This window comes from Rhyacophila brunnea, unplaced genomic scaffold (genome assembly GCF_057557595.1).
Source record: "Rhyacophila brunnea isolate RB1 unplaced genomic scaffold, BYU_Rbru_1.0 scaffold_13, whole genome shotgun sequence".
Classification (NCBI taxonomy): domain Eukaryota; kingdom Metazoa; phylum Arthropoda; class Insecta; order Trichoptera; family Rhyacophilidae; genus Rhyacophila; species Rhyacophila brunnea.
In genome coordinates this window covers 18263503-18289671 of record NW_028232785.1, presented here as the reverse complement: position 1 = coordinate 18289671, position 26169 = coordinate 18263503, and the positions used below count along the sequence as shown (strand labels likewise).

The following is a 26169-nucleotide window of genomic DNA, read 5'->3' as shown; positions in this document are numbered from 1 at the left end:
ATTTTTTTTTTGTAAATATTTCACTATAATAATGTCGACATAAATTTTACTAATGGTTTTACAAATAATGCGTTTAAAAATTAATAATTAATGTAAAAACTCTTAACACCACTACACATTTATGTAGGTACTGAAATATGACTATATTCTAAAACATTAGAGCGAGAGGTTTAAGAGAATACTATTTAATGTAATAAAAATACCTTATGCAGCCATCCAATGTTTAAAATAAATATGAAGGATACTAAGGCTTGAAAATTATATAAATATATTATCTACAACGTTTAAGGTATGTCCAGGATCATGCTTTGAAAATAGAACAAAAGCTCCATTTTGACCTACGCTGAGCATGTCCCCCCTTATGGATAAATTAAATTATTTTGAGTTAATAAATATTCATTTAAGTACGTATTATTATTTCAATTTTTAATTTTTGAAATTGGAAAATTTCAAAAACAGGATATAGGAATAATTAACAAAATAGGCGAGTTATAGACAATCTCTTTAGAGAGGAAAACCATAGACAGTAATATTTTTCGCGACTAGCATCATCGATCGAAGCGTCCGCTGTCATAAAAAGACTAATGTCGGGCTATTGTTTACACGTCTAGAAACCGGAAAATATCACTAAAAAATGGACGAAAAGCCGATTTCGAAGGCGTCGATATGCCGCTGTTGTTTATCGTCGCACGAAAACATGCAGAGCCTCGAAAATAACGACCTAAAAATACAATATTCTACTGTCACAAACATACAGGTAACTGTTATGCATTCTCTCACCACTCGACGTCAATATCTGCGTTATTTCAAGATTATTAACTACATTATTTTATTAAAATGCTAGATGAAAGCATTTCCTAGCCTTTTAGATATAATTTAGTGTCTAATTGTATGTTTTAATACGTGTTATCGTATCTTTAATACTTCGTCAATACAGCGGCTTTTCGATCGTTTTGTCCCTCTTGGGTACCACTCAATGATCAAAAAGTTAGTTAATTCACTCGTATGGTGGCAGGTTTATACATAGAATTTTTCACAGAAACAAAAACATATTGAAATAAAATAGTTCTCACTAGAGGAACAAAAGCGGAGCCTGTAAACACAGAACAGATTAATACCTTAGAAATGTAGTCAGTCGTCATAGACCAAGACGTTGATGACAGTTTTGGTTTATGATTTAATGAGGAAACGAAAAAATTACAACATATTAAGGTCAAGGGAATATTTCGGTACTGTTCGGTTATCAGGAATACAGCGGCAAACACATTTGGAAAATAGCCGATAAACTGGATTATTTGTTAGGTTAACCTAACCAAACCTAACCTAGCCTAACCCAACCTAACCTAACCTAAACTAACAAATAATCCAGTATATCGGGTATTTTAAAAATGTGTTTTCCGCTGTATTTCTCATAACCGAACAGTACCAATATTTCTTCATATTCGTCAGGATTTAATGACAGAGGATTTCAACCCGAATGATTTGGCTGCCAAATAACCCTCTCAGCGGTTTGGCCTCCTCTCCTTTCGGCATTTTATGACATGCAAGGTCTGTGTCGGTGTATCTAATGTATTGGTACGACCATCTAAACAGGTGTGGCCAATCTTTTGCATACCATGCGCCAATTTTTTTCACAGACGAGTTCAGATGCGCCATACAACTCAAGCACCTTTTTATTCACGGTTGGGGTTGGAAAATAGAGATAGAGGGGGTAGAATCTGCTTCACTTAGGGGAGGAAAAGGAATAACTCAATCACGAAATTAAATTAATTAATTTATGCCAGTTCAAAAAACACGTTTATTGGAGCACCAATCTACAATAGTTAGCAATGATCTCTTGGACAAAAGAGTGATCTCTGTCGTGGACCCCGCTGATGCTACAGCTGCCGGAGAGTCTGATTTGGTGAAGATAACTCTGGACCAACGACTGTGGTCCAGAGTTTGTGATGAGAGAGAGCTCTGAGCGAGATGGAACACTGAGAGCTTTTGAGCGTTTGGATTTCGCTAGTCTTTCAATGTTTGGTGTTAAATTTGTTACTGAGAGCAGCAGAGAATTCTTCAAATTTGAATCAATTATTCGCGACTGTTCACATCCTACAATTGTAAACTGTCAGAAAAATGGGACGAACTGATGAGTGAGAAGGCTGTATGACTTGAACCGAGAGCGCTCATGTGTTGAAAATATGAATATGGATTCAGTTATCGCGCCTACTTCAAAAGAATAAGTAAGTGCAAAGATGCAATGCGCCACTTGTAATCATCCATTGCGCCACGATTTGGCAACCACTGATCTAAGATATCCAGTGTTTGTTTTAATATTCTGATGCGGCGTTCCTAAAAGATAACGCATAAGAGCACTCTCCGAACAGTCAAAGATGTGAGTTTAAACCCCACTTGGTCCAATTTTTTTTCTTTTTCAACTTGATATGGAATGTCTGGGACTCACGATTGTACTCGGTTAAAACAAAATGCCGCCTATTTGATACTTTCATTTTGATGGTGCTGCTTTACGAGTCATGACACCTTATCACGGCACGGACCAACCGTTTACCAGTGGCGAGGGATGGAGGTAGGCTGTGAAGATTCAACATAAAAAGTAGTGTTAGTATTTTAAAATTCAAACTACACCATAATCAATAAAAAATATTATTCTCTATAATATATATCTAAAATGATGTATGGTTTAATGGCATAATTTTAGATATCTTATAAATAAACGAATCGTTTGAATATTATCTACTATGGCTTGGGTTAGGCAGGGTTTAATTGAATTTTAAAAACTATTAAATTCTATCTACTTACACACTGTAGTCTTTTTTTTTTTTTTTTGACCATGTCCGATCCTAATAGGATCATATGGGCCTCCACAGAGTAGAGGTTTGTATTAACAGATTTTGTTTTTTACGAGAAATGGATCTCAGCCACTTGCTCAACCTATTAAGTCCATACCCTGACAGACACAAATTGAAAAACAATTTGTGTACTTGCCAGACCCAGGATTCGAACCTGGGACCCACGGCATAATAGTCCAACGCTTAAGCCGCGCGGCCACCGTGGGTGTAGTCTTAGTTCAATGAAAACACACGTTTGACTAACAAAGTTATGGTACATTATGTCGAATCTTAACAGCCCTCCTCAACCCTTTACCACTGCCGTTTATTGAGCTTTGAGAATGGATGTTTTCGGCGAATACTGGGTGTGCGGTTAGGAGTAGCTTCTCATCACGTTGAGAGTGAAGGGGCGACATTGGACCTGACTTTGCCACATGTTGCGGACGCCTAAACAGAATTTCAACCTGGCTTGCATGTTCTTCAAGCTAACAGGTTTTCGGCAGGAAGGCCGCTAAATACCATCTATAGAGTGTATAAGGCGGAGCTATGGGATGCTGGCATGAACAAGGACAGAGGGGGGCAAACTGCGGCCCGCCGGGTATTTTTTTGCGGCCCGCCATCATTAACTGTACTTCTGATTACGAATAACTTTTTTATAATTTAAAAAAAAAAATATTGACAATAGATTAAAATTTGTTTAGCAATAGTACGCGATCCATTTTCAATAGATATTATTAGTGTCCGACAGAGCTACAACTTGAGATTATTGATCTGCAGTGTGATACTGATTTAAGAGAATTGCATCGCCGTGAAGAAATCTCCAAATTTTACAATGCCCTTAATTCAGATAAATTCGACCAACTTAAAGATTATGCTAGAAAAATGTTCGTTATTTTTGGATCAACCTATATATAAGAACAAACATTTTCGATCATGAACCTCAATAAAAATTCTTTACGATCAAATATCTCCGATGCCCATTTAAAAGCAGTTTTGAGAATATCAACTACAAAATTAACACCTGAATTTTAAAAAATGTACTAATTTTTTTGTAATGTTTATTTTTCGTGATAATAAATAGTGTATATCTAAAAATGGTATTTTACTTGCGGCTCGCCGCTCATTTTGAATTCTTGAATTTGGCCCTCCATCCAAAAAGTTTGCCCCCCCCTGATCTAGGATGATGCAAGATGACATGGGATTCTTGAAGGCGCCGTGTCGTGTCCATATTATGCTCTAACTGACAAGCAAATATTGTCAAAAATATGTTAAATTTATTTGAATCAATGGTGTACATATACAGTCGAACTCGGTTATTACGATTACGGATATAGCGAGATCTCGGATGTAACGAGGAAACATTCGTTGACATTTTAGTTTATGATTTTCTCCATACATTTATTCACTTTTATAACGAGCTACTTATCGGTTATACCAAGCTAAAATATCATCAAAATTTTTCTCAAAACTGTTAATTTGTCGATCGTTTAAAAACATTTCAACCCTAACCAATAAAATCCGACCGGACAGGATGCCGCCGGGTTCGGATTACATTTATGACACTAGTTAAGTGTCTAAGTACCTACCTAATTGATGTTTTCGCCGACAATATTACAATACGGTTGAAATTGGATGTAAAAAATCCAAGGTTTGTGAAGTCAGTAGGTACCAGTGGCGAAGGGTGGAGGTAGGCTGTTAAGATTCGCTATAAATAGTGCACACTAAACTCTGTTAGTCATATGTATTTGTTTTTATTGAACTAAGACTACAATTTACAGATGGTATTAGTTAGTTTTTAAAAATCAATTAAACCCTGCCTAAACGAAACCATAATAGATTTGGTCTAATTTGGGCAATACGACAAAATTGTGTACAATTTTTCATTCATAGTTATTTGTTTTCGTTGGATTAAAACTACATATTACACATATTTTTGGTTCATTTTTTTGATTCATTAAGCCCTGCGTAAACCAAACTATAATAAATAGAAAATATTATTCTATCTATAAAATACTCAAAGTTATGTATGATTTAATTGCATAATTTTAGATATTTTATAGATAGACATGTATTTTTTGACTAATATCTATTATGGCTTGGTTTCTCAGGGTTTAATTGAATTTTAAAATCTAACCTACACTATCTGTAAATTGTAGTCTTATTTCAATGAAAACAAATATGTATGTCTGAAAAAGTTAAATGTGCACTATTTATGGCGGATCTTAACAGCCTACCTCCACCCTTCGCCACTGGTAGGTACCTACCAGCGTTCATTACAATAAACAACTTCTTTTGTAGTTTATGAATGCCATGCTTGTTTCGGGAAAAAATTCTAATTGTGTATTTTTGTTTGAATTGCGACTATTTGTGTTATGTGACCGCTCATTTAAAAATACCTATTCTCTGATATAACGAGTAACGCTTATAACGAGCAAATTTAGTCGGTCCCATCTTCCTCGTAATAACCAAGTTCGACTGTAGTTTCCAAAAATTTTTTTTTTTTTTTTGCTAATAGGTATATATGTATACATGATATTATTGTCCGAATATGCTCAAGTTTTCATTACGATCGTGTGACATTACTTTTTTATTTTCAGATGTCTGATCTACACAGCCTGCCGGGTTGGCTGTGTGGGTATTGCAGATCCCTTCTCAACCGTTGCATCAATTTCAAACGGAAATGCCTGCAGAGCAACGAGTACCTACTCGACAGTATTACAAACTTCCGCCATGACTTGAAGGTGAATTACAAAGACGTTGAAGAAAATCTACTTGTATAAATATGGAGCCTAAACATATAATAATTACAAGATAAAAAGAACTTTTTATATACCATTAAATTAAATTTTCTGTTGAATAATATAAACTTGAAAATTCTATGTATTAATAAAAACTTTTTATTGTACTTGATAGAAATACTGAATAAATATTATAGAATACAGAAGTGTCATTTTGACATTTCATATTGATTTCCACAGTAACGCACGTATATATTAATAATTTAGTTGCTAGGACCCCCTTAGCAACCAATAATAGTGAGTAGTAAATATTACTTTTAACGAATTTTTTCCGAAACATACAAAACATAATTAACTTAAAATTGAAACAAAAAAAGGACCTCTGTTCTACTGATTAAGTTAGCTACAAATGACTCTGCATTGCAAGTTCATTTGGAGAGAACTTCACAGCATCGTTTTAATTCTAAAAATATCAATCGTATGTCAGTTTAAAATTTGAAGCAAATTATATCGATTTACAATATTATATCGATTAGCCAATGACATTTCAAATTCTCTAGTGCAGTGTTTCTCAACCGGTGGTCTGCAGAAATTTTCTAGTGTTGTGTGAATTTTTGGCGTCCTAATGCATGTGCTAAAAATTTCAATAAAATCTTCAAAACCCGTGCACCTGCAAGTGGGGCCCGCTCCAGCATGTTGTGGCCATGTCTCGGATATATACCTTCTAGAAAACATCTTTTTGTAAAAATACGTCGGCCGATTGGACTTAAATCTGGATTCATACTTTAATGTGCTTTACCTATTAAGCTACGGGTGTCCTACTTAATTACAACGATTTTAACTAAGGTAAATGTACCAATTTCCGTCACTGCTCCAATTATCGGCAATTTTAGAAGAAATTCAAAAAAATAAGAATGGCAAGACTTCTATGGTTGTAAAAATGTGTTATCCGAAATCCACATTTCGTATGCGATAGAAAGATACAAAGTTTTTGTTAAATGCTTGTAAGTACTTCGTGAAATTTGATAGTTTTCTGCCACATGTCGAGTGATTTAGACCTACTGTGATATTTGAGACAAAAGCTTGACAAGTAAGTAAACATTTCGAATATTTAGTGTTAAGCATTTTAAAACGTTTTTTAAACTGAAGTATTAGATGTATGGTTATATTTAAATTGTTTTTTTGCCGAAATTGTAAAATATTTTGTGTGTTTAGCGGTTAGTTTATCTAAAAATCAAGTAAATTTTGCTGCCGGTAATTGGCACCGATACGATTTGCATTTGTTCTTATTATCGGCAAAAAGCCGATAATAGGGACATGCAAACAAACTTTTAAAAGCACATTATTGTTGGATAGAAATTAAATAATTTAATATTTTAAAATCTTTTTAAATTATTTAAATATTAATTAATCGCCTGGCTAATTTTCGGCACACCAAATTTATATCAGGAGAATCAGAAATAATCTTTTAAAATTGAATAATAACTTTAAAAATTTGGTGTGCCGTTAATTAGCACATAGTGTGCCGGTAATAAGAGATATCGATCATTATGCAAAAATATTAAATACTGTTATTAAATTATTTTTGATTACACAAGTAGCAGATAGTTCCTTCTTAATTTAAAACTTTTTAAAATAAAATCTAAATTATAGTTTACTTTATAAAATACGATTACAATGTATGCCGATAATAAGCATGAATGGTGCCGATAATTGGAACATTTTTATTTTAATGATGAAGAGGTGCAAAAATTATACAGCCGGCACCCGCTTTAAAATAAAATTCTTTAATATTCTATAAACAATAATAAAAATGTCAAGTGAACTCATTAAGTCAATTAGTGAACTAGTCCTGTCAAACAAAGGGTCACTGTATTCATTATTGTCAGCTTAATCTAAACATTCAGTTGTTATCAACTTAAATTTGAAAAGAAAAGAAACTCATTGTTTATTAAAATACATGATATTAAAAACGTAATTCTGTCAGTGATAAAAAAATGTCACAAGTTAGTTAAGTACTTAATAATTACGAAATTTCGTGAATAAATATTTTTTTTTCACTGAAAACCATTTAATGGCTGTGCTAAGATTACCTTGTAAAACAACATGTTTTTCACATTAATAAAATAATGGATTCTGAATTTACACGAATGACAAGTAAATGAACCCTTGATTGACATCCACTGCAATTTGTGTCATAGTACATTTGGAGTTTTTGGGTATTTCCACAACTTAAACTTTGGGTTTTGCCTCCATCAGTAAATTTGCAGGTTTTTGCCTACTTAATTGCAGTCATTAAATTTATTACTTTCCAAGAAAAGTATTTTGCTATTATTTATTTCGATTTATATGGATAAAAATGGCCTTTGGGACCAAATTCCATTTCGAATTACGAAATAACGAATATTTCGATTTATAACGAACTTTTTGTATGAAAAATTATTCTTGGGGGTTAAAATTGAATTGATTTATCGAGGTTCTACTGTATATATTATATTGTAGCAAAATATGAATGAAGAAAAATACAAATGTTACTTACAAAGTAATTGTTGTACTTACCTACATTTTTTAAACTTATGTTTTCAGTTAAGTTTTTTTAACTTTATAGAAATGTCCTGTATAAGTTTAGTTGTGCCGATAATACGAACATAAGGTGCCGGAAATTAGTACCTAAATTTAATTCAGGTGCCGATAATAGGACCAATTGGCCTTATGTTGTTAAAACATAAAAAAAATAATAATTAACTTAAAATATTGTTGATATTGAACTTTTTTATTGTTAACAATATTTGTAAATATAAATACAAAAAAAGAAATATACAAATATATTTAAGCTGAGCCTATTATTTTGATCTCATGACCACATTTTCCTTCTGGTGCCGATAATTGGTACATTTACCTTAGTAGTTTTTACATGATTTTCTAAATTCTTGTGAATTATTCGTTGAATAAAAAAATGTTTATATCTTTACATTTTCCAGCGAGACGCGACATTATTTCAAAAGAAGCAGAAGATATTCGATTTCTCGCCCATATTCTACATTCACATAGACCCTGTAAAAACTCCGAATGCCGTGCCGGCGGTTACCGACTCTGAAACGGTGCCCGTGATCGAAAGCGAAGTTAAACTCGAAGATGACGCCATGGATGACGGTGTAGCCGACGACGATGGCTGCGAAGATGGCGATCTCTTCATGGAAGAACTGAAAGACGATTTCGAAGGAGACGACTGGGATAATCTGGATAACGTCCCTCTCAGGATGTTTACCAAAGAACTTGAAAACACTGTCCGAGAAGATGTTATTTTTGATGACAACACTTCTAAAGATTTGTTTATTAATACAAATAAAAAGAATGAAATATGTGGAATAATTGACAGAAATAATAGTATCGATTGTGGGTCTAATGAAATTGAAAATAACGCTGATTTTCGTTTGGCAAAAGGATTGAATATAGTTGAAGTTTTACAATACGACGAAGGCGTTAGTAAAAAAACAGATTGTCTCGATGAAGACGATAAGAATAGCGTTAAAAAGGATCGTAAACGGACGGAGGAAGACCTGAACGGCGTGACTTCAGAGCGCATCAAGCGGAAATACACGAAGAAGTCGAAAAAGCATAAAAAGAGCAAACGCGAGCACGGCGTTAAGAGAAAATCGCGGAGAATGATTGACAGCGGTTTGGAATATATAACGGATCTCTGTGAAATTAAACAAGAGGATTTGGGCGAGATGAAGCCGAGACGGCGGAGAAAGTGTGACGATTTCGATCCGTCTGTCGTCACGGAGATTGTCCTTACGGAAGAGCAGCAGAAGGAAGATATGATTAGTAAGTATATTAGTCACGATGATTCAATTATTTTTGTTTACGTTTCCCTCACTGATGAGAATCATGGCGTCTTTTAAACGCCTGTATTCTGTCGTCTGAGAAGATGATTAGAGAGTAGAGAGGTCTGTTATTGAGACATCCGTTGTGTACTTTGTCAGACCATCGTGTAGGCCAGACATGTATGACTTCAAGTAGGCTGTAATTGACTATGTTGCGGTGGCTTTATAGTCCAATGCGTAAGACGTTGGCCTTTCATCCAGGGACTCCGGTTCAATTCCCGGTGAGGGAGGTCACCTGGGTCAAAGCCTGGGTATTTGTGATTGTTTCACTACACTACTGTCATTCCGTCTAATTGACTGTTGTAATGTTAAAAAGAATATACATATATATGTTACACCGAATGTGCGAAATTAACTATTACATGAAATGGGCAAAATTTTGGCTAATTCATGTAATAGTCAAGCCTGTTGCCTTATTTATGAATTAGGTAAATTTTCTGCTGAGTACATGAATTCGCCAGGGTATGGAATTCTTGAACTGTCAACATGACAGAAGAAAAAGTAAATTTAATACGGATGGTTTTATTAGTTATAATTGGACATAATATAATATTATTATTATTAGGTTAGGTTAGGTTTTGTAATTCTGAATTAAATTATTCAACTGAATGTCCATTTTGAGGTTAGCTATCAAGTGTCAACAAACTATCACAAACATACAATCGACCATTGCACGATTGATACCCAAGCATGAATCAAATCGCGAATATACCTTTCAATAAAATTCTTCCGTTATCATATTATAGTTCTAGATTTTTTTGCGCATAGTAAATGGATATGAACGTCATTGTAGTTATTGATTGGTATATTTTTATATTATAATCAATGACATTTGACACATTTGATTAGTTGCAAAAAACACCACCGGAGCGCGATCATCTATTTTGACCATAGATAATATATGTACATTTTGACCAATGCATGAGCATTTGATACATTTAGTTAAGTTGCAAAAAATACCACCGTAGCGCTACTATCTAATTTGTCCAATACATGAACTAGGCAGAAAAATTACTGCCGAATTCACGCACTCTTCAGATATTTTGTCTAATTCATGAATAAGGCAACGGGCTTGTATTTTTCATGATTTAGACAAAATTTTGCCCATTTCATGTAATATTCAATTTCGCACATTCGGTGTAACATATATAAAAGCAAATTACCTCAGTTACCTGACAATATTATTTTTACAACCTGCCGTCATATCTTCTATCGAATGATTTTTTAATTTGTTTTTAGATAACCGCCTGAAGGAGGAGTATATAAACGCACCTTACAAATGTGAAATGTGCTCGAAGGGATTTTCACTGGAGATTACATACAACACGCACACCCTCCGACATAGCGACGTAAGGATATTTAAATATAAAATCTAGCTACGAACATCTGTGAAAAGATACTCCATTGAAGCGACAGAATCCAAACCAGAATGCGGTCCGCCATTTTGTTTTTTGGGCTACCAATAGAAGAAGAAAATAATAAAGTTGTTACCAATACGACAACACATATAATCATTTGATTCGAAAACCAAATTGCCTTCAAAATTCCTGATGTGGAATGTTTATTTTTAAATATATTTTTAATGACATACGATGAAAGTACAAAAACTACACAATATAAATTAATAGATTATATAAGTTTTAATTAATTTATTATGGTTACTTTATCAGTAAATAAATGTGCGCACTGCAGATATATTGTTCCTAGCATCAGGCGATTATATTTAAACTACAAGCATTGCAACATTATGTCAGTTGATGCGTACCAAATAAATGTCAAACTGGTCTCAATAGTTTGAATAATATATAATATACAGCCCACGATGGCCGAGTGGCTACATGTCAGGTTTATAATGTCGTGGATATTGGCTTCGAAGCCCAGATCTGGCAAAAATTCACAAGTTGTACCCAATAGGTTGAGCAAGTGACTAACATGCATTTCATGTAAAACAAAAATCTGTTCGTGAGGCGGCCCAGATCCCAGAGCCAATTAAAAAGAACAACATTTTTAATAGGTACTGTTAAAGATCTACCATCGTAAGTTGGCAGCCGGTCGAATTTGAAACTAAAATTGTCTATCAAGGATAAATTTGTTACAAATGCCATTTAATTTTACAACATGTTTCTCGAATTATGGATTGCATAATATTTGTACAGAAATCTACTACCAATAAAAAATTATAAATTACCATTTTTTTGTTAGCTATGGTAATATTCTCAATGTCATACTAGCGCCCTCGCTGAAATGCCAATTTATGATGGTAGATCTATAGTCTTTCGTGTTTGTGTAGATCAGGGTTTCCCAAACTGTGTTCCGCCGAACCTGAATAGGTGTTCCGCGACCATTTGGAAAGGTTTTATACACTGCAACATATTTAAAGATCTTCTACTAAGTAGAAGTAAAATAAGTATAACTGAAATAATTAAAGAATCGGTATTGAAAGGCGAGTGATGATCAATCTCCACTGATGTTTATGATGTATCTAGATAGGTCATGTCTCCCACAAGGGGGGGGGCTGACAGGCCTCTAGCCTGGGACCTGGGCTTACAGGGGGGGGCCCGGCGTGAGAGATCGACCAGCCAAGTGAGATAAACACACATCACAAACATGCACTTATAGTAAAAAAATGGCGATGTTTCACTTCAAACATACTAACATTTAATATATGGTTTACTTACAATTTTTGATTATTGCCGATACAATTGTGCATATCAACATAAAAGTGGGTGTATAAAAAATCGCTAAAAATACCCTTAATTTTACCTCGAACACCATTTGGAATATGCAACTGTAGATTATCACATTGCCTTTAACCTTAGCGATAAGTAGGGGTCCTGCCAAAGATCCTAGCCTCGGGGCCCGCTTCGGGATGTGGGGGCCATGATCTAGGTACAGATGGATGACCTCACACCGTGCGCGTGAAAAAGATGGGGTATATTGTTTTTAACTGACCGGCTGACAAGTCTTGTCAGTTTAACGACAGTAAAATTGGCAGAACAGTTAGCTGCGCTAATAAATAACCTACCGAATAAACTAAGTGTTCCATTAAAATTTCCGAGTTTGCGAAGTGTTCCATTGCAGAAAAAGTTTGGGAAACCCTGGTGTAGATAATCGGTACCTACTCAATAGAATTTTAATTCTGCATATGTATTTATTTTGGCAGCTATCGCTTGTGCTATGTGGTGGAGCCACTGATTTAAGTATGACTCGGCATTTGGCGCTTGGTTTATTATTTGTATTATATATTAGTTCCGATTACGCTTTTCCAGTCATCCGGATGCCACTCCTGTCACCTGTGCCAACTCCGTTTCACCAGTATCAAAAATTTGAAGCAACACTACGATCTCCATTCCCGGAAGTACATGTGCAACGTGTGCAAGAGACTCCTGAACAATCGCCACGGCGCCCATCGGCACTACGAGGTGGAGCACGGTGAAAATCGAGGCGAGGTTTTCTGCACGGTCTGCGGGAAACATTCCAGGTATGCCAATTATGCCTCTCTATATATGACTTGGAAAATCCTCAGATATATTGTACCAACACGAAATGAAGAAATTGGAGTGCCGCAACAGTACAGTTTTAGTTTTAGCTAATTGTTTCAGTAATTAATAACAAATAAATAATTTGTCATGATTGTGTAAATTATGAATCTTTTATTACGTCATGTGAGTGAAGTGAATAAAACAAGACGCCACTGCCAAACACATATTGTATTTTTACTCTATAATAACCTGTATTCTCAAAATGTTTGCCAACCATCTTGGCAATGAGGTACCGTCACTCCGTCCTCTCCAATCCTCTTTAAAGATATTCCAAAAAAGCTTTGATCTATTTGAAAACTATATTTACTTGACTTCTGTTGACAATAAATGTAGGTAATGAAGATAGTTGTCACTAGGGATTCCAATCCCGGGATAACGAGCTATTTTCGATACCTGTGAATCCCGGGATTGATAAACATAATCCCGAAACTTTCGGGATTGAGTTTTTTATCAATTTTTATGGAAAATAAAATGAAAATTAAAATATAACAGAAAAAATGCTTTTAATAACAAATAACTACCATAGAAATAAACTGAGTTTGAATGAAGTTTGATTTATACCCATGTGTAGTTGCCGATTGATTTTATTTTTTCACATAAATTAATAAAATTAAGAAAGATTGGAAAAAAACAATGCTTCGCACTATTAACAAAGTAATTCCACCATGATCGTATACGTTTTACGGCAGTTTCATATTTGGCTGACTAATTAGATTTATGAAGCAGAAAGGCCATAAGTACACCATGATTTGCTTTACTATTTTAAATCTCGCTAACCCATTCATTAAGTCTTTACTCTCAGAAACAGCAATCTCATATTAAATTCACATCATTATTTATATTACAATATTATTTACTCCATTAAACTTATGTATTTCCAAGATTGAATGTATACAATATTAACAATAAATGTATTAAATACGAGGGTGGGTCAATAATTCCTTAGAAAAAAGCATTAAAACAGTTTTTATTTTTGTATTTTTTTTTTATTTCTCAACATAATCTCCTTGGAGCTCAATACACTTGGTTAGACGTTTCTCAATTTTTTTTAAACCGTCAGAAAAGTAAGTTTTCGGAAGGTCCTCAAAATAAGCATTTGTCCGATCGATGACTTCTTCATTTGAAAAAAAACGTTGTCCACTTAGCCATTTTTTTAAGTTTGGGAAAAGGAAAAAGTCACTGGGGGCTAAATCTGGCGAATACGGTGGGTGGTCGACCAATTCGAACTTCAATTCTTCAATTTTAGCCATTGATCGTAAACATGTGTGAACACGGGCATTGTCCTGATGAAAGAGGATTTTTTTCCTGTTTAAATGAGGCCGTTTTTCTTCAATTTTGTTTTTTAGCTGGTCCAATAAAGATGCATAATAATCCCCTGTTATTGTTTTTCCTTTTTCCAAATAGTCAACGAAAATAATTCCACGTGCATCCCAAAATACAGTAGCCATAACCTTACCAGCTGATTTTACGGTTTTCGCCTTCTTTGGACATGGTTCGCCTTTCGCAATCCACTGCTTTGACTGTTTTTTCGTCTCGGGAGTATAGTGGTGTATCCATGTTTCATCTACAGTCACAAAGCGACGAAAAAATTCATCCGGATTGCGTTGCATGAGCAACAACAGCCCTATTGCGTTTATTGTCGACTGTGAGCAAACGCGGCACCCATCTTGCAGAAACTTTTTTCATGCCCAATTGGTCATGTAAAATAGAAATGACGCTACCTTTTGAGATCCCTGTAACCTCAATTATCTCACTCAACTTTAATCTTCGGTCACTTAACACCATATCGTGGATTTTATTGATCATTTCTGGTGTAGTCACCTCTACAGGACGTCCTGAGCGTGGTTCATCCTTTGTTGATGTACGACCACGTTTAAATTCATTTAACCAGTTATAAATAGTTGCAAGTGAAGGAGCAGATATGCCGTGAACTAAATCCAACTCATTATTTATTTCCTTTGCTGTTAACCCTTTTATATTAAAATGTTTAATAACAGCTCTAAACTCAATTTTCTCCATTTTTGTAAACAAGCAAATTTTTTTTTTAAATGTACGAAAATAAAAAACAACAACCCGACCAATCTGATTGAAACTTCGCAGCATACTGAATCGGTAGTGCCGCTGCATGAAAACAAACCGCTTACAGTACTAGTCGCGCCACCTGTCGGCTTTTCTAAGGACTTATTGACCCACCCTCGTAGTATAAATTATACTAGATTTATTTTTGACCAATTTTATCGATGTTTTTTGTAAATATAAAAATTTTATATTAACAATGGAAAAAAATGCCAATGCTGGGACCAGTCCCGGGATTGTCAAATTGTAATCCCGAAATCCCGGGATCAGAGTTTTGGCTCGGGATTGGATTCCCTAGTTGTCACTTAGGGAAACTAGTTAATTAGTTATGTGTCCAAAAATTGCTTAACTAAATGCATCATATGGTCACGTATACCTAATTACAAAACTATGACAAAATGATTTTTGTTTCAGGAACAAATACGCTCTGAAAAAGCACATGAAGGTCCACAACTCCAGCAAGAATTACCAGTGCTCTCTCTGTCCGAAGACATTCCTCAGGGTTACCCAGCTCAAGACGCATCTCTCGTAAGCATTTATTTCATATAATCCCCAACTGTGGTAAGCACACGGTTGACAAATCGAAATAAAAATTCTCTTCTCCTTTTTGAAGTTATACTTCTTTAGGCGCGCTTGGAAAATCAGATGAGACTATTTTTGGAGTGTGACATGTAACACATAATTTATTTTTTCTCACAAAAATAAACGCACTCGATTTATCTCTATTAGCCGAACGCACTACCATTACGCCACAGTATGATACTCCAATCGTGACGATTATACAGTATAATATTATAGTTTTGAATTGTTCCGTTGCCTAGGCAGCGAATTTATTATTGTCGGCGATTTGCAATTCCTTACGTAAACAAACTATTAAACATCATAGTGGCAGTTGTTACTTTAAAAATAAAAACAATGATAAATAATTATATAATTTAGTAATATAAGTTAAAGTGTATATAAATAAATCAACGGCGTTCCAATAAGTGGTCCTTTTTCTTGAGTGTGTAATTTAACAAGATAATTAAGAGCTAGTCGAAGAATCTAGGTTATTACAAATTTTTTTACGCCAAAGAAGTATAACTTCTAACCCGCGTACATAAGTACACACACCGTTTTTTTTTTACTATATCCGCTCCTCATTTGGAGCATATAGACACCACAAATATCCCTGTTGCTCGCCAGTCTTTTTACATCTTCCCAGGTTATACCATCATCTCGTAGCTCCACCATCGATAGATGGCTTTTAGTGGCCCTATAGTATGCAGGAATCCGGTCAGCTTAAAAAATATGCAGGCCAGTTTAAAATTCTCTTTTGGCGTCCGTAGCACGTGGCCGAGCCAGATCTAACATTGTTTTTTTCACTCTCAATGCAATGAGAGGCTTAGTCCGTTATCTTGTGCACCAGCGGCAAAGGGTAGAGGTAGGTTGTGGAGAGTCGATATAAATAGAGCATACTAAACTTTGTAAGTCATATATTTGTTTGTATTGAGAAAACAATTTGCAGACTGTGCTGGTTAGTTTTTTTAAAATGCAATTAAACCCTGCCTAAACCAAATCATAATTGTTGTAAGTATGCTGTGGCAGATCTGACCAAATAATGCACACTTTTCCAGTTATACTTATTTGTCTTCGTTGAATTAACCCGATCGGCGCGTAAAGTTTCCATACAAAAGATGTACTGTCCGCGGTAGGTTTTTCGAAATGTTATTCTTCGCTGTATTATAATAAATACGGCAGTTAAAAATTGTGGCTACAACTGTTATCATGCCTAGATACATAAGGATCCAAGTGCCACACTAAAACACATAATGGAGTGTTCAATTTAGCTGTGTTTACTTTAACAAAACTACCGTATTGCTTTGTTCCGATAAACTCTGTAGCCATTTTCGATGACAAAACACTCGACTTCAAAACAAGTGCACCGATGAAGACAATTAATCACTGACTAATTTTATTTTACTCGTGTTAAAAACACTTAAAAATGCCATAAAAATTATTGAAAATAATAGCTTTTATTGGTGACTTATGAATTATTGTTAATTAGTGTAAGTTTTATTGATGACAAATCCATTAAAATTGGATGGTAGTCACCAGTTTTATTTCGTGGCATAGATTGTGTCAGCATTTTGCATGTTTTATGGGCCATTCTAATTTAAGCGTAAAGGTGAGTCCACACTGGTTGAAAATTTTTTTTTTTGTGAAACTTGGATTTTGTAGATTACTTTTCAGTTTTATTGAGCATTGTGTTATGTTAGTGATTGTCATTTTATGTTTTGTAAAAAAAACAATATTTATTTTTTAAATTGCGTAAATTTTTCCAAGTGCTATAAAAACTTTTTTTTGGGTAAGGTTTTAAAAATTTATAAGCATTAAATTGTACGCGAAGATAATATGTAATATAGTTGAAAAGTCAATATTCCATGATTTATATTTTATATTATATTGTATACCTACCCGTGTGTGTTTTTTTTATCAAAAATTTATATGTTTAATATATTCCTTCATAGTAATTCGTAATTTATTGGTAAAACTTGCAATCCTCTAAAATATAATAATATATATTTTTTCATTCCGTGTGGACGCATCTTTACTAAATATTTACAACTTTCAATAATGAGCTCGATTTATGACTTTGAAACAATTGGGGAGACACATGAGTAATAAATGACATAATCCAGAACACAAGTTCAAGTACATTTTTAGAAATATTACGACAAATTTCTTTTCGTTTTTTGGTTGTCTTTTTCGTATTCCCGCACATGATGTAAAAATCGCGGTGAATTCAACTTTACACGGTAAATACTCGGCGCACACTCAACTCGAATGAAATATATTTTGTATACCTACTGCGCAGCCGCGAAAAATACCGCGTAGATTTGAACTGATGCAATCGTACCGGCGAATCTCAATAGATCGAGGGGGTTCGAAAGATCGATGTTTATGAAATTAAAACAACATATTTTTGACAAAGTTATCGATATTGCGGTATGAACACGAATCAGAGCATTTTTCAATACAAAAATCAATACCATGCGTGAAGTATTTCCTACTTTACCGACATTTCAATTTTCGATATCAACAGTTGCGACATCCGCCCAGTATCAGAGCTTATGTATAAAACAACATATGTCCCATCCGCGGCGATCGGGTTAAGAATACATATTACAGGTGGTGTTGGTTATTTTAGTTTTTAGTTATTTTAAATTCATTAATCCTTGCCTAAACCAAACGGGGAAAGACTACAAAACACACCAATCGATAAGGAGGCAGTCAAGACTCAAGAGTATGTGATGTGATAGAGGTCACTAATGAAATGGCTATGTGCCGGACAACCACTGGACAAATACAGTCATACAATGGTACCCAAGGTGCACTAGACGATCACAAAAACTCAAAGAAATAAATGCTTATTGTTTATACAAAGCAATTACATACATACATCATGTTTGAATTCTGTTTTACGTACACCGCTGCGAATTCATTTATTAATTATATATCTCTTGCACCCATTAAATGCTAAGCATCTCATATGTACCTACTGTATTTTGTAATTTTTAAAATATAAAATTATTTGTTTAATGTTGTTTATTCTATTCTTTTCCCACGAAACTAAAACTATTACCCTTATCTGGGTCACATCTTATAAAGGTTGAGAAACCCTTTAATAGACAAATCTTTAAATCCGACTAACATGTCACTTCTTCTATGTCCGTAAACAGAAGACACACGGGCGATAAACCCTTCAAATGCAGCATGTGCGACCTGATGTTTATTTCCACGTCTGCGAGGCGGTGTCACGAGCTGGTGCATACGGACAGCAAAGAGTTCTACTGCGTGGAGTGCGATCACTCCTTCCGGTCCAAGAATCTGCTCGCCCAGCACCTCAGGAAGGGGGCCAAGCATGTTACGCCGGATCTCATGACGTGAGTAATGGATGATTGAATGCCATAATGCAAATTTTGAACACGCAAATTATTAATCCACAGATTCTATATAAATTATATAGACGTCACTAATGGTAAGTAATACTATACACCCACGATAGCCGCGTGGCTTAAGCGCTAGTCTATAGTGTCGAGGATCCCAGGTTCGAACCTGGGTCTGGCAAGTACACATATTGTTTTTCAATTTGTGTATGAGTCAGAGTATGGACCTAATAGGTTGAGCAAATGGCTGACATCCATTTCTCGTAAAAATAAAATCTGTTAATACAAACCTCCACTCTGTGGGGGCCCATATGATCCTATTAGGATCGGACATGGTCGAAAGAAAAAAAGAATGGTAAGTAAATCGATTTGCATTGTTTTTTAGCCATTGATATAATAAATTGGATATAGCATATTTTGATTTATCTCTTCTTGGTCGTGCACTCATGGCTGAGGATGGTGACCACATTTAAATTTGGCCATCTTTTGAGCGACCAAGACTTTCCATCCTTCTCGGTCTTCCACTTCTCTCAGGGCAGAATGGATGGTGCCCCCAGTCAGCTCTTTCACTTGGTCGCTCCATCGCGCAGACGCTCTTTCTCTGCTTCGCCTTCCCTGGAGGCTACCCAAAACTACCAGTCTCTCCAGGTTGTCCGGTCCGCGCCTGACAATATGTCCAAAAAACTGCAGAATTCTTCTCAGACATATCGTCGAGAGTGTTCCTTTATCTTGAGTCTCTGGATGATTGACTGGTTCGTCCTGTGCTCCGTCCAAGAAATGCGAAGCATTCGGCTCCAACACCACGTGTCAAAGGTATCAATTGCCTTCCGTTCTCTTGCCTTCGGGGTCCACGACTCGACTCCGTATAGAAATATCGAGAACACTAATTTTTGCACGAGCATCATTTTTGTGGCAATCGAAATTCCCCGATCCTTCCATATAGTGGTAAGGCGTGTCATCGCATTTTTTCAATCTGTGTGCGCCTTCTTATTTCCGCTTCGCATCCGCCCTTTCCACTGATTTGATTTATAATTATTGAAAATACCTTATGGCTGAACATGAGTCATAAAACATGACATTTGACTTGTATCAGAACCATTGCGAATGTAGCCTGTGAAAGGACAGTTAATGGTTTGGTCCCGGTGTAAATTGAACGTTTTTTGTGTTAAAAATGGTCAATGTATGTAGTAATTAATAATACCATCTATTCATAATTAACAATATATGCTATCGACTGAGTGAATTTCAAATTTGTAGTCTTTGACAGACGCAGCTGTAACGGTGTGGATTTTACTACAAATTAATATGCAATGTGAAATGACTTACAGTTAATTCAGTAACCTTTTTTTTACTTATCGTCGTATATTTTTATGCTCTACAATTTTCTGAATTCTCTAACAGGTACGCTTGCGACAAATGCGAACGCCGGTATGTCACGAATCGAGACTTGAAGCAGCATATGAACTCTGTCCACCTGAAGATACGAGCCCACGCCTGCAGTATCTGCCCGGCTACGTTCATGGCGCGGAATTCCCTGCGTTCACATATCAAGCACGTTCACGAGGGCTTCAAGAGGCCGAAAGATAAGATATGCGATATCTGCGGCAGGGGATTTACGGTAAGTACTACATCATTCACACTGTCACTCACACCGACTTTCCACTCATCATGGTAGGAATGCAGGTTGCTCAATTGACAAAGTGCACTGGCCTGAATCTAATGGATGGAGGTTCGACTCCTGTCCGCCGTCGTAGTGTTTTCAAATATTTTTCTAGTATGTATGTTTCCGAGATATTTTCAAATTTTGTGTAGGCATTAAAGTTATATAAAGCTAATTTACTTATTAATCGCGATAATATCTAATCTTTTCTGTCATGTACCGATACCTCATTATTTTCTTTCTTTTTTCCCCCAGGAAAAGCGACTACTACTCGAACACAAACACACGCACACCGGCGAACGTCCTTACGCGTGCAATCAGTGCGACGCGAGATTCGGACAAGCCGCTTCGATGCATACGCACAACAAAATCGTGCATCTCAAAGTCGGACGCGGAAAGCAATACAAAGCAGAGAATATGGATGCTGTCAACAGCAATAATGAACTGAATATACCGTAAAACAATATCAACTCGATCTATAGGTACACTGACAAAATTTCAGGTCTCCATCATGCCTGTGACCAGAGATATGTCCCGTCGAAGACGTGAGCCAGTGAATATTTTTAAGAATTCATGTGCCAATACCCAACATGCATTCATTGTTAAGATTTTAATAAGGTGTTTGGTTTAGCAAGTATGCTATGGACTGTCTGTAGAAGTGAGATCCACAAATAAAGCATATTATGAAAGGTGCATGTATGCATAGAATGTGTTAACGAATGAGACAACAATCAAGCTATTAGTGTCCCACAGTGGGCTCTAGAGACAAGATTCTTCAATCTACATGAATAGATTATTAAGGCTCTCTAAAATTGTGACCACTCTTCATTGGTCGCTCCACCGCGTCAATGCTCTTCCTATGCCTCGCCTTCCTTAGAGGCTACCCAAAACCACTGGTTTCTCCAGGATATCGTGTCTGCACTGAATAATATATCCAAAAAGCTGCAGAATATGTCTGACGTATTGTCGAGAACCGTTCCTTTATCTGTAGTCTCTGGATGATTGCTGACTGGTTCATCCTGCACTTTGTCCAAGAAATACAAAGCACTCAGCGTTACACTTTCAAGAAATCAACTGCCTTCCGCTCCCTTATCCTCAGGGTGCAGTACTAATATTTCCACAAGCATCAATTTTATGACAATTGAAATTCCTCGATCCTTCCATATTGAGGTAAGACGTGTCGCAATCTGTGTGCGCTTTCTCATTTCTGCTTCACAGTCGCCTTTTCCACTGATTATCGATACAATCTCGTCCACTGTCTACAAGGATCAAATTTGCAGTACGTCATTTCACATTGCAAGTTCACTGTAACAAACTTCACCCTTGTGCTCGGGAGTTTCATTTGCCAGGGTCGCTCTTAGATAAAAACGTGTTACAATTCAATGAACCTTCATTATGATATATTTACAATCCGCAATTCCGCATTGAGTTGAACACTCCTCCTGCCATTCAAATTACAAGCTCTCTGCGAAGTGCTAGTGATGAATTATTTTTTGTAGCATCAGACAGCTATAATCAGAGCGTTGGAGCGGAGCACTGGAGCGATGGGATTTTACCCGGAGTAGGAGCGGTGCTGAAGCACCGCAAACTTTTAGTGCTCCACTGCTCCGGATTATTAAATTTTCGTTCTAAAATCCAATGAAAATAGTATATTTTGAAACTTTGCAACACTGGAATTATTTGAAATATGCCAACACTGACAAATGATAAATAACCTCACTTTTTGACAGAATTGGCAATAATGAAAATGACGATTATTTTAAAACTACTTAATTTTTTAACATTTGTATACATATAATACTCATTAAAACTTTTTACTCGGAGCGGAGCAGACCCTGGAGAGGAGCCGGAGCAAATATTAGGTCCCAGAGCGGAGCAACTCTAAAAAGGGTCCGCTCCAACTCTCTGGCTCAAATTTTGATTCTCATTGTGGTCAAATCCGTCATTGAGGACTGACAGTTCAACTAATCATCCTGAGTGTTTGTGACATGGTCATACTCAAAGATGTTGAAAAAATCCTTCTTCTATGATTAGAGATGGGGCCTAATCGTATTAAATTGAAGCATAAAACGATCTCTGGTCTACGGATTAAGTTAGCTACAAGTGACTGCAATGCAGATTCATTTGAAGAGAACTTCACACTTCTAAATTAATATACAATGACATTCCACTATAATTTCAAATTCATCCAATTTGTTAATTACATACATGATTCATGTGTAGATATTGCCAAAATAAGTCTAAATTAAATAAATTCGACTCCCATAATATCAAAGCAGAAATTTGAATATAAAATTTACTTATAAATACCTGTAGAAAGGTACTTCCTCGTCAATTTTTACGTTGACCATTATTTTCAAGATGAATAATCACATAAAACATTCAGAAATGCGTGTGTAGCTTATTGAAAACAAATCAAGATTTTTAATCTGAATGTGAACCGCCATTTTGTTTTCGGTATTGTCAATAGAAGAATAAATAATGAATTTATTACCAACACAATCACGTGTATAATTGTTTGATTTGAAAATCGAATTGCCTTCAAAATTTTCTTAGTACAGAATGCTAAAGTTTAAGATTCAGGAAAAGACATCGGTTCTCAAAGCCATGTCTCTAAAACAGATAGCATGCACGTCCTTGAATGAATTGGTTAAATTCATGTCCTGCCCTGTCATGAATTCACGTCTTCTTTGAAAGGTGTGTTGATCTGATCTGAAGTGTCCCTCGAAACTGTAATTCAACAGGCAGTCTTCGCCATTGATATATTATAATATGTTAAACTGACAAAAATCAGTTTGTGACTGCCATTTGCAGAAAAATAACATTATGTATATATTATTATTATATTGTTTAATAGAAAGATGATATTAAAAATATGCCATATGAGATTTCAAGTATGATATTTTATACTATACAAATTGACTTGGACATAATGTATACTCAAAATTATGAAGGCGTTGGCTTGTACTGTCGAACAAGATTTTCTTGTCAACATGTTAAGGGCTCATACGCACTAGCGGCAGGCCGCCTTGCGGCTAACCGCGAGTCACGGTTGTATTCGCGGTTATCCGCAATGCGGCTGACCGCGGGGACAGCGGTTACGTTAGCAGCTAGCCGCAGTCAGTTTCAAAATGAACGTGACTTATCTTGGAGTTCTGTTTACTAGCTCAGGATGTTTGTGAACCCAGATAGATCAAATTATAAATAATTGTCTGAACAGTTTTTGAACTAGGACACTTAAAGGAGGGGCAAATCAACTGAGAATGGTTATAAAATTAAACGTATCGGAGTTTTATTAACGATTTAAATGTTTTATTCCCCTCCTTGTTTGTACATTGTACACTCATTTAATATTAATTTCAGAAATAAAATATTTGGGCGTCCATTTAGGAACCACTGCTTTACTATAATTCTTCTCGTTTATTAGTACCTACTAATTTAATAATTTTTTTTTAAATTAATTAAATTAAATATTCGGCACATTTCATGTTCCATAATATGCAAGGTCGTTTTTCTACATCATGTATAAATTTTTCCGTGTCGAAATCTATATCGGAATAAGTTTTTAACAAAAGCGGTCAGCTGTCGTCTAACCGCCTAGTGCGTAGCGCTCCGCGGTGCAGTAGACCGTGGGCGGACCGCGCTGTGCATGACAACCGCCGAGATGTAGTGCGTATGGTGTAGGCACTTTGCATACAAAAAACAATAGGCGGCCTGCCGCAAGTGCGTATGGTGCCTAAAACTGTGAACTAATAAGTCCCTCCTACTTTTAACTGCACTTCGACTGCAATGACTTCCGGTTATCGACGAGTTGTCCACGTGTTAAAACTATGAACTAACAAGCCCCTCCTATTTAGTTAATTGCACTTTGACTACAGCGACTTCCATTTTGACAACACATTCATTTTGTTATTGTAGTTTGTAAACCTCGTTAATCTAAAATCAGGAGACGGTATAACTGTCTATTTTACGTTTTAAATGGAATATGTGAATTTTAAAAAATTTCAAGCAAGGCCCATTATAGTCAGACCGTGACACTTAACTGTAAATATCGATCGTAGTGGCAGTTATTGCGCATAGTTCGAGTGTAATAAAATAATGATTGTCTGATAGAAATATATGGTAACACATAATTGATTTTAACGAAATATACAATCGAACAACACAAACATACACTCCCACACAAAAGACCACCCACCCTGCACCGCACTCGGTCTTAATCAAGGGTATCACGAGGCCCCTACGTCTGGGTGTGGATCAGCAGTTGTGAAGAGATCTTCACATCCTCAATAAAATGCTGCAAATTTTTTAAACGCAACAAAATTGCGAATTTACTGCGAACAGGTTTACTGCATTGCGTTTGAATATAATCCATAACTAGCACTACCATCGTAACTCGCAATTCAGTGGCCCAGCCTGTCTAGTCGGCCTTGGATTCAAGCTACAACTAAATTGCATTCTTTACGTAAAATGTCACGCTGACGAATTGAATATTGTCATTCTTTTTTTCGGCCTCTGTAAAACGTTCTTTCTTCCATTTTTGGTAGTTTTATTGCTTTTGTGCGGCAGTAGGATAAAATTTGTTCCATGTGACAAGTGACTATTGACAAGTATTTGATTGAGAACTATTTGATTGTTGCCGTTCATTTGTGAAAACCAACAATGTCTATCTTATTTTATTGTGCGAATATATATCGTGAAGTTGGTAAGTCGATAATTTTGTTATTTAGAGTTAATAACGGTTTATGTGTATAATACACATAAATATATCGACCGTGTTTAGGAAAAAGGGCGTAACCCTCACAGAACAAATTTTACAGGAGAAGCAAAAAATTGGGTGCACGATGATTGTTGATTTGGTGTAATATATTTTCGATCTAATAATAATTGAAGAAATTATTACAGAAAAATCATTAAAATTGAGGGTAAATGCTTTTTTCCTTAAATCAAAACTTAATTAAAACCTGAATTTAGATAATAACTCGGCATTTGTGGCTTACTTCCTTTTTACAGAAACGTGTATTTAGTTGTATATTGTTAAGGCTATACCTCAGTTGAGGCACGGTCTAAAAAGATCGTGGCTAGGCGATGCGCGGGTGCAAATGACGCATGCTGAACGAAATATAATTTGTCATATAAATCCAACATGCATCCATTTATTGTTCTATTAGTAACAATAATAATAATATATTCATTGACATCTTTTCTTTTTCAAGTAAATGGGTAACGTTTTTAGTCATCTTTACATGATTTAAGAATTAATACCCCCGTCGCCATCATGAAACAAATTGACGTGACCCAGTTCGACAGTCTCTCTCCGAAATGCCAGCGGTCCAAAATTTCGTCGCGCCTATAGTTGAAAATTATTTTCCGTTTCACTGATGTATTGTCTTAATATCTAATAAAAGTACTTCAAGGGTTACGACCTTTTTCTTAAACACAGTCGATATATGCTAGAAAAACAATTCAAGGTGATCTGATATATACAATGTGCAGATAAAGCACA

The 26169-nt window shown here is 35.6% G+C and overlaps 1 protein-coding gene across 1 annotated transcript; it reads left to right on the top strand.

Annotated features, from left to right (window-relative positions):
* The first annotated feature begins 566 nt into the window (after positions 1 to 566).
* On the top strand, positions 567 to 21247 carry LOC147076757 (uncharacterized). Its single transcript, XM_085940438.1, has 9 exons — positions 567 to 757; positions 5429 to 5572; positions 8551 to 9397; positions 10696 to 10805; positions 12726 to 12937; positions 15489 to 15602; positions 18797 to 19000; positions 20405 to 20621; positions 20919 to 21247. The coding sequence occupies exons 1-9, from the start codon at positions 635 to 637 to the stop codon at positions 21120 to 21122; spliced, it is 2175 nt and encodes a 724-aa protein (XP_085796564.1). The 5' UTR covers positions 567 to 634; the 3' UTR covers positions 21123 to 21247.
* Positions 21248 to 26169: the final 4922 nt, after the last annotated feature.

What these genes read in the sequence shown, in the direction of transcription:
- LOC147076757 (XM_085940438.1), top strand. Translation starts at nt 635, where the DNA reads ATGGACGAAAAGCCGATTTCGAAGGCGTCGATATGCCGCTGTTGTTTA. An exon ending in CTACTGTCACAAACATACAG is followed by an intron (nt 758 to 5,428) that starts GTAACTGTTATG and finishes TTTTATTTTCAG; the next exon opens with ATGTCTGATCTACACAGCCT. An exon ending in TCTGCGGCAGGGGATTTACG is followed by an intron (nt 20,622 to 20,918) that starts GTAAGTACTACA and finishes TTTTTCCCCCAG; the next exon opens with GAAAAGCGACTACTACTCGA.